Raw genomic sequence first — 10,000 nt, 5'->3', positions numbered from 1 at the left:
CATTTGTATTTTGGAAAGCTTTTTTTTTTTTCTTTCTTTTCTTTCTTTTTTTTTTACATTACTCCTGCTGAATTTTCTGTTTTTCGGGTCTTTATTAAAGACCTGTTCTTAAATGTGTTTTCTTTTTCTTTTTTTTTTCAATTACTCTGCTGAAATTTTTCTGTTTTCGGGTCTTTTATAAAAGACCTGTTCCTAATGTGTTTGACAGAATCATTTTTTGGTCTTTTGCATTTTTTTGTTTCGTGTGTCTTATCAAAGACCTGTTCCTAATGTGTTTGACGTATGTTTATGACCGTTTTTATTTTTTATCTTGCATTTTTTGTGTCGTGTGTCTTATGGATAACTTCAGTTAGCCTTTATATATCATGGACGATTTCAGTTAGCTTTTATATATATGTCATGGATAATTTTCATTAGTCTTTAAATATTATTATATGTCTACTTTAATAACGAATATATCTTCTAGACTGTATGAAATGGTATATGAAAGAGTTTTGCAAAATATTTTCAGATTCCTTAGCTAGTTTAGAGTTATAGGAGTCTTAAAATGTCTGTTCAGATTTCGCATAACATAATTTAAAAGTATATAACGTATGAATGAAAAGAGAGAGAGATTAACTTTGTCTGTTTCGAAGCTAGAATTGTTGCCAAAATCTATCATCACGCCTGATAAGGACTTCTGTTTCGATCGAATTGGAGTGTCTTTGTAGAACATGCAACATACATGAGTGAATACTGGTTTCATACGCATACGTCTTTGCTGTAACCAAGTGGAGGATTTCACGAATTTTTCTGTAAAGTTATGTCATATTAGAAGCTTCGAGAAGGATTGCATCATCTTTTGCATGCCCTAAACGTTTTGTGCCAGATCCACTGTCCAGTTTCTGTAAGGAGAGAGTTCATTCAGACTTAAATTCTCATAGCATTAACATATCTCTCTCTCTCTCTCTCTCTCTCTCTCTCTCTCTCTCTCTCTCTCTCTCTCGCACACCACTTTTGAGTTCATATCAATGTAACATAAAGATTTATACTTAGATTTTGGTCACTCGTAAATTTTAGATTTCGGATTCCTTGAGTTATTTAGTATAATTTAATGTTAATTTTTTGTGGATCTGAACAACATTGTACAGTGTGTAATGGGCGCCTTTTTATTTTCGAAATATGGTTGATATTGTGTGGTGAAATTGTGAAAAACAAGCTGCAGCAGAAAGAAATTGGTACAAGGTAAAGTGTGTTATATTTTTATTAGTTGCAACTAATAGTACAGTGGTTTGGAAGGTAATTTAAACTAATATTTATAGTGGTTTGAAGAACAATTTCAATTTTTACACATTGCAAATTTTGTGTTTTGTGTATATTTCATTAATTTTGAAGTGATTTCTTTTGCATTTATCCATTTTTTTATTGAAGTGTGTTTTTATTTTATATTCTGTGTGATTAATACTTTCTTCATTTTGGTATTTTCCACATTTTCTGTGTTTTCATTTGCATTCACAATTTAATTAACTTAGTTATTTTCATTACTTAATCGTTGCACATTTAATTGAATTTAACATTGTGAATTAATTTGCATTTATTTAGAATTCTTTTCAAGTTTCATTGTTGTTTAGCACTTGTGAATTAATTTCCAAATTTTGGTTTTAATTATTGCCTAACACTTTTGAATTTTGATTGACTTAATTTTCTTGAATTTTGTGATAAAATTAATTTTGATTTAATTTTACACTATTAATTCAAGAATTAATTGAACTACTTTGTTTTCAAGTAACAGTAATTTTCCCTGATATCGTGAATTTCACTTATATTTTAATTTTATAATGAGTTTAATAATGATTTTTTGTATTTAAAATTTTTTATGTGTTTTCTTTTTCACCAGTATTTGTATGATTATATTTACGTTAGGTAGAAATATAGAGTGGTAATTGAGCTGTTTTGCCTTCAATTTTACTTGAAGTGAGTTAGAACCAGGGAAGTACTCAGACTTCTAAAATCAGGGAAATACTTAGAGTTTTTAAAGTTGTTTGATGGAGTGATGCCCTTTATTTTATTTAATTACTTACAAGATTACCTCACACCTGTTTTGATGAACTTAGTCTGATTTTCTGCAATACTGGTAAGTTGTTTAAGGGATCACTGTTGCCTTTAGAGTATTCAGTCGTTTAGTACCTGTGATGAAGTTCAGGTGTCTGGCTGTTGTGCGGTAACAATTAATCAATGGTAAGTGTAGTAACCAGACTCTTGGCACTTCGTCACAATATGTCATGGATGATTTTCAGTAGCCTTTATATATATGTCATGGATAATTTCAGTTAGCCTTTTTTTTAAATATATATATGTCATGGATAATTTCAGTTAGCCTTTATATATATCGTGGATAATTTCAATTAGCCTTTTAATATTATGTCATGGATAATTTCAGTTAGCCTTTATATATGTCATGGATAATTTCATCTAGTGCTAGTATGTGAATAAAAGTAGTATCACTATTGATGAGTCTTTCTGGTATACCCTCTGCTTTCATGATGCCCATTTCATTTTTGTCTCGGTGCCCTATCAAACGTCTCTGAATATATGTGCGCTATAATCCTCTTCCTCTTTGCATGGTTCATAAGAACAAATGCTGCTTATGTGTGTTGGATTCCAGGTACATATTTTGCCTTTATGACCCCTATCTGTCATTTATAAGAGCTTTCTTGTAAAACGTACTTTCATTTTAATATCGGTTTGCTTAGGAAAGGAGAGAGTCGAAAGCCTTGCGGTGGAACTCCATTGCTTCACTTTCCTTCGTGGTTTTTGCCTTTTATTTATATATTCATCACGTTCCAAATATATATATATATATATATATATATATATATATATATATATATATATATATATATATATATATATATATAGAAGGTCCTGATTTTGTTTTAATGAACCATTCCGACAAAAAAAAAGGCAAAATATGAAAACTCGACGAAACCCATCTCTCTCGTGTGTTGAAAAGAAGGAATAAGCTGACTTTGGCGCATTTACCCGCCAAGTTTCCCTTCGTGGGGCCAATCACTTATGCAGAGACGTGGGGGAGTATGAACCTCTCGCCAATACGTGGATGGCGCTCGTTTAAACTCCCAACCTTGTTTACGGTGCATCATAAAATCTCGCCAGGGAAATGGGAACGCTTCATTTAATCGCGCCCTCTTCTCCCAAGGGGCATCGCATCACAATAGTGCCAGAGCCGACAGCAGCAGCAAAATCAGCGAAAAGCAGCAAAAACAACAGAACAGCTACGGGAACAGCTACAGGAACAGCCGCAGAAACAGCTACAGGAACAGTAGCAAGAAAAGCAGTAACAGTAGAAAAACCAGCAAAACAACTACAGGAACAGCAGAAACAGCTGCAAGAAAAAAGCACAACAGCTACGGAGGCAGCAGCAAGAACAAAAAGCAGGAACAGGAAACTACAGGAGTAGTAGCAGCAAGAACAGCAGAAACCGCAGAAATAGCTACAGGAACAGCAGAAACAGCTACTGGAACAGCAGAAACGCTACAGGAACAGCAGCAAGAACAGAAGAAACAGCTACAGGAACAGCATTAAGAACAGCAGAAACAGCTACAGGAACAGCAGCAAAAGCTGAGGAATCATTAGCAGCAGAAGTCAATGGAAGTGAAAGCAGTATCTGAAAGTACTTTCTACATACTGCATTATTTATATGTTGGTATTATAACAGAAGATGCCAAAATGATATACACTTTGGAAGAAAGACCCACAGACAGAACAGAATAGCAATTATTTCCTTAATTTCTAATTAAGTCCACCTCCACAAAGCGCATACGAACGCACACACTTACACAAGAGATCTGAGGGCAATAAGGAGAGAATAAAGAACAAATGAGTAAAAAATTGAACAAGCATCACTGACAGCAATCCCTGATAGATAAATAAAGAAAACAGAGTATTACTACTGAATAAGTCGTGGAAAGAAAGAGTGATTTTTTGGACAGAAAAGAAATGAATTTGTTCGTGGTTGCAGTGGGCCTGTATCTAAAACTTCGCGGGTCGGATTGGAAACTGAATTATAGATGGTGGTGGTGGTGGAGGGTCCTCCATTTCCATGCATGTCCAAGAGCTATCTTGATAAAATCATCCGAAATGCTTACAGTTTTTTTTATTTACCGATTTCTTAATATTAGCAGTGGGCAAGAGGGATTGCCACCATATCTGCTACGAGATCACTTGGGATTAAAGTCTACCCTTAAATTGAATGTGTTAGTAATATTATTATTCGAAAAGAGGTAACATTCATTGAAACAAGCTGAAGATTTTATCTAGAAAACAGAAAAAAAGGAAATACTGACCAATAAAGGATGATTCACAAAGAAATAAGTACTTTTATTCGAAATGAGGTAACGTTCATTGGAACAAGCTGAAGATATTATCTAAAAAGGAAAATTTAAAAAAAGGAAATACTGACCTAATAAAGGATAGATTCACAAAGAAACAAGTACTTTTATTCAAAATGAGGTAACATTTCATTGGAACAAGCTGAAGATATTGTTATCTAAAAAATGAAAAAAAGGAAATACTGACCTAATAAAGGATAGATTCACAAGGAAAAAGTACTTACGGACAAAACCGGCATTGCAAGTCATGAAATCTAAGTCATGGAGTTGAGATGATGCTGTAGCATCGGTAATCAAGAACTCATCTTAGATTATTAGGCATTTATCAGTATCTTTAAAACGTTAATGGACTTACTATTGACTGAAAGATTCTCATTAAGATTGAAGAGTTGAAAGAAAATGGTCGAAATTGACTATTGACAGAAAGATTCTTATTATTAAGATTGAAGAGTTGAAAGAAAATGGTCGAAATTGCCTAGTTCAGAGAAAATGGTCGCAATTTTCTAGTTCATTAAACTACTGGGTAATTTCTTTTAAAAAGCAGGAAAGATTTAATTAAATTATTAGAATCGGGTAAATTAGACTCAGGTAACTTTAAAACTAGGTTTACTTAAAGAAAAAAATAAATTTGCTTGAAACTGTCACAGTAATCAAAGCGATTTAAAAAAAATTAAATTTACGATACAGGAGATAAAATCGTTTCCAATGAAAAATAATTAGAGGTTTAGAACGAATGGCTCTCGTAAGTGTCGAAGCGAAGTGTCAGTCATTAATATCGAATATAAAAGGCGACACAATCACAGTACCCACAGTTGTTTTCGCAAAGTTCTGATAAATGAAGTGACTACTACTGGTGGTGATCGTACCTTTGAAATCTGTCAATTTAAATGCCCTGAAAATCATTTGGATTTTGACATTTGTTTCGAGAGTCGACAATGTGAATAGTTTTACTTCAGTCTGCAATAATATAATATAAACGTGTTCATTTTTACGTCAATTGTTTTATACATTTGTGTCCCGCTTGGACCACGAAATTCATTTGCAATAAAAACAGCCAATGGTTCACTCGTTCCGAAGTGTTGATGAATTGCCAAAGACTCTTTTCGCGACTGGGCTGAAACGCATGTAGTGAAGTATAGGACGGGAAATAAGAACTTAACTGGAATCTTGTTTACTAGTTATAACTACTATGTGAAGATATATGGACTCAAGACGGTCTCAAGCATGGATAGAAAAATGAAGCATTCTTGGTTAATGACCATCGTATTAATTTAGTTTTGCTTATATGTTACATGTTTTTTATTAAATGGGAGGTATGGGCGGGCTTTAATATATATATATATATAATATATATAGATATATATATATATATAGATATATATATACATATATATATATATATATAGTATATATATATATATATATATATATATATATATTATATATATATATATATATATATATATATATATATATAGTATGCGTTTGATCTCCGATTACATGCAATTTCAAGGAAAAGCTGTGTTCTGGATATGATATATAAGCTAATAGATTTTCATATGATGCTATTATTTGCTGATATTCTTGTTATCACTTGATATGAGTTACTGAGCAATTCTCATCAAATGATGAGATATCCATTAGATCTTCTATCACACGATGCCTGAATCTCTCTCTCAAGAGTTCGAGTTATCCCTTTCATTTCTTATTACGCGATGTGATATGTTTACCCTGTGGGTTCTAGTGCCACGTTGTGACCCACTGTCTCTAGCTGCGACCTATAGTGTATGTTTTGGGAGCTCTCAATCCATCCATTCTTTGAATGTTCAGCATCCAGGGGATGCAGACTGCTGGTACTTATGGCTTAATATGGTTGTCATCTCCCTTCCTAAGGGAGGATGCTAATCGCGGTTTCGTTAAATAACTATAATTAATAGAAATTTATAAGTAGCTGATGTCAGCAATTATCATGATAGTTGATATACGAATTTTCTATTAAATTTCATGAGTGAAATAGTTTCCAGTTTCAGAAAGAGAGAGAGAGAGAGAGATGAAAGGTGTATTTGTTTATGAATAAGATCCCAGGCTATTCTTGCACTCTTACCTACGCCTAAAAATATTCTCTCTCTCTCTCTCGTCTCTCTCTCTCTCTCGCTACGCTCTCTCTCTCTCTCTCTATATATCTATCTCTCTCTCTCTCTCTCGCAATCTCTCTCTCTCTCTCTCTCTCTCTCTCTCAGCTGGGTCTTCTTCAGACCCGATTTGATTTTTCGTTCCTCAGATTCGATTTGGACATTCAGCTGAACTGCAGCTCCATTAAAACGTACTTGCCAAAATGGTGAGAGGAGAAGAAGCAATATTCTCTGCAATATCTTTCGTATTTGCAAACACATTTCCCCTGAAATTGTCTCGAATCTCTTTACATAAGAAACACCGATGATGTAAATCATCTTCCTTCTCCTTTCTTCCTAATGGAAGAAAGGAGAAGATGATTTACAATATCCTTATTGTGGAAAGAACAGCGGGGATAGGGACAACAGATAGTCTCATATAGACCAGACCCGAGCGGGACAAGGGACAGAAAGGGGAAAAGAATATTGGACGGGGTCTGGACCCAAAGACACGATGGATCTTCAGCGATTGCTTTTTCATCTTTTTTCGTTTTCATCAGTGAAGATGAAAGCAACGTTTTCCTGGGTGTAGTCCCACTTGTTTTTGAAATATTTTACTTTTAATCTTGGGTTTTGTGGTCAAAATACTGCAGCATTCGCATTGTCAGGAAAAGCAGCTGTGTGTGTTGGTAAAACCGAAGGGTGAAAAAGTAGAAATTCCTCATTCTCTTTCATCTGGGTAGTAATTCATTTGAAGCATAAATCCTGATATTAGTGAGAGGCTAAAGAGACATTATTTATTTATTTTTTTTTATTTCTTTCTTTTTTGAGTTGAAGGTGAGGAGAGCGGGTTACCACCGGATTGAATACTTAAGCAGACATCGAAGTGAACGAACTTTCTCCACCAAATTTTTTTGCTTCTTTGCTTCACCCAAGAAAACTGGGGTTCTGAGTTCGTCAAAATGATTCTCTGTCTCTCACTTTTTCTTGCATCTCTCGCTCGTCCTGTGACTACGTCTCTCTCTCTCTCTCTCTCTCTCTCTCTCATTTATAAAGTGTACATACAAATTTCCCTACAGTCCATCTGCAGCAAACATTCCGCCGCTTTTATGTCAAAGTTTATGTTGAGGTTATGCAAATTGACGTTCCCTTTCGCCCCTCACACCCCCCCATCCGAGAAGTGATAACAAACCCCCACCCCGCCCTTGCACCCTCCTAGTCGAGATAACTTCGGAATCTGCCCCCATTGATATTTAGGGGCGTGACTGTTATGGCCTCGAATGATAATGGCGTACAGTGAGGTGCCTAGTTCGGGTGAATAACATTCCTGACAGCTTAGGATTCTCACTATCACTGACATTTGGCTGCGTCAAGATCTGGGATCCGGGGAGACGTAAGGAATAGCTGCTGGTTTAATTCTATGAAGTCAACTTATGACGTCATTTCAACAAAAGAGGCGTCACCTTCCACTCGTTCTACACAAACACACACACAAACACACACACACACAGAGCTCTTCTGTGGCGTGGTCGGTATGGTGTTGGCGTGCTACCTCGGTGGCCGCGAGTTCGATTCTCGGGAATTTCATTGAGGTGTGAGAGATGTGTAGTGTTTCTGGTGATAGAAGTTCACTCTCGACGTGGTTCGGAAGTCATGTAAAACCGCTGGTCTCGTTGCTGAATAACCACTGGGGTTGCATGCAACATAAAAACACCATACAAACACACATACACATACACACACATGTGTGCGTATGATCAAAATAATTCAGCTAAGAGCAACGTCAGTATTTCTAGTCATAAATAAATTTTCATTATTGTTAACGTTCCGAAATGACAAATCCCGCCATCAGGTCTTAACAACCAATTTAATGAGAATCCATGAGTAATATGGAACAGAATAATAAATAATTCTTTTTAAAAACACCGAGTACGTCAGTGAGCCTAAAATTCAACCTAAAAGCAAAATAGCAAGCAATGAAACAACGAAATTGTTAACATTAAAGACCACCATTATCAAGAATATTAAACTAACTTTAAGGAAAAAACTGAATAGTAACAGATGGCCAGATCGTTTGCTTGTCGTCTGTTCAAACAGCAAGGTACTCATTATTCCCAAGATATTGCTTTGCTTACACACATGGAGTTTAATAAAGAGCCAGACGGCATTGCCTAACGTAGCTATTCCCAGTTATGAGTGACGATGATACCAGGTTGTGTGTAATATTTCTCTTTTAGTGATTTTGTTTATTCTGAAAGGATTTTATTTTGTAAAAAATCGGTGTTCAATACTCTCTTACAGAGTAATTCCTTAATATATGAATTCAGTTAGCTTTCATTACCTTCCTGGATTTCTTTGTCTTTTGTTGATTTTTATTCACATTGCTATTATTTAACCTTCTGAGGGGAATTGTTGTGTGTTCTGCCCCATTCATATAATTGTTTTCTCATTGATGTGTTTGCAATCGTTATTTTGTGTTTCTTGTTCTTTTTTTTCTCTTATTAGTATATCGATATTATTTTCTTTTTGTGTCTCTTATGTGTTCCTTTCATTTACATTTTCTCGCATAATTATTCATGTTTGCATGCACTATTTTGTGTTTCTTGGGCTTTTTTGTTTTCTTATTAGTATCGACATTACTCTGTTTTTGTGTCTCTTTTGTGTTTCTTGCATTTATATTTTCTGGCATAATTATTCACGTTCAGATATGAAATGATGTCGTAGCTGGACTTCATGGATTGAAACCAGATACTGGGGATCTCTCCCAGAATCTCACACCTTAACGCGGCCAAATGTTTGTGCTAGAGAGAATCCTTTGTTGTTAAGAAGGTCATTCATGCTTCTCTATCGTGATTATTATTTGAGCTCATAACTGTAATCCCTGTAATTATCACAGTTCTCTTACATCTCTTACAGTTGCTTGCAGCTCGTTCTGGTTGCCCCAGGTCCCTCAGTGTGAGGCACCTCTAATGTCTACCAGAGAATTGCTGATGCATTTTCGGTATACTTTGCAGAGATAGTGTGACGTCATCTTGACCTGGGGAAGAGGGTAAGGAGAGGGAAAGGCATCTCTCTTCCGGGGATAAGAGAGGGTTGTGGGGGGGCTGGGGGTAGGCCTTGGTGAAGAGTGAACGGCACCTCAATTTGCATAAACTCAACATAAACTTCGGCATAAAAGCCTCCGAATGTTATCTGCAGATAGACTGAAGGAAAATATGTATACGCACTTTATACATGAAAACGCACAAGGCCATACTGAAGTGTCCATAAAGAGAGAGAGAGAGAGAGAGAGAGAGAGAGAGAGAGAGAGAGAGAGAGAGTCACGGGACTAGAGAAACAGAGAAGGTAAAAGAATGAGAGCTAGAATCTTACTGTTCTCATCTGTGGCCTCAGAGCAAAATTAAAAACACGCAAATATATTCCAATTGGGATAAGAATAAGAAAAATATACCTATCAATTTTGAAACTCGACGGCAAGAACGCATACAGAAATATTCCAAA

General features: G+C 35.4%; 1 protein-coding gene across 1 annotated transcript in view; it reads left to right on the top strand.

Moving 5' to 3' along the window:
• LOC135206864 (G-quartet DNA-binding protein TGP1-like) overlaps nt 1-3,582 on the top strand; it is a 13,351-nt gene extending 9,769 nt beyond the window's left edge. Inside the window, exon 2 of the mRNA XM_064238348.1 lies at nt 3,197-3,582. Within this exon, the coding sequence (XP_064094418.1) occupies nt 3,197-3,582 (386 nt within the window). The remainder of the gene's footprint in view (nt 1-3,196) is intronic.
• The last annotated feature ends 6,418 nt before the right edge of the window (nt 3,583-10,000 follow it).

Source organism: Macrobrachium nipponense, chromosome 31 (assembly GCF_015104395.2).
Source record: "Macrobrachium nipponense isolate FS-2020 chromosome 31, ASM1510439v2, whole genome shotgun sequence".
NCBI classification, from domain to species: Eukaryota; Metazoa; Arthropoda; class Malacostraca; order Decapoda; family Palaemonidae; genus Macrobrachium; species Macrobrachium nipponense.
This window is presented reverse-complemented; position numbering and strand designations above follow the sequence as displayed.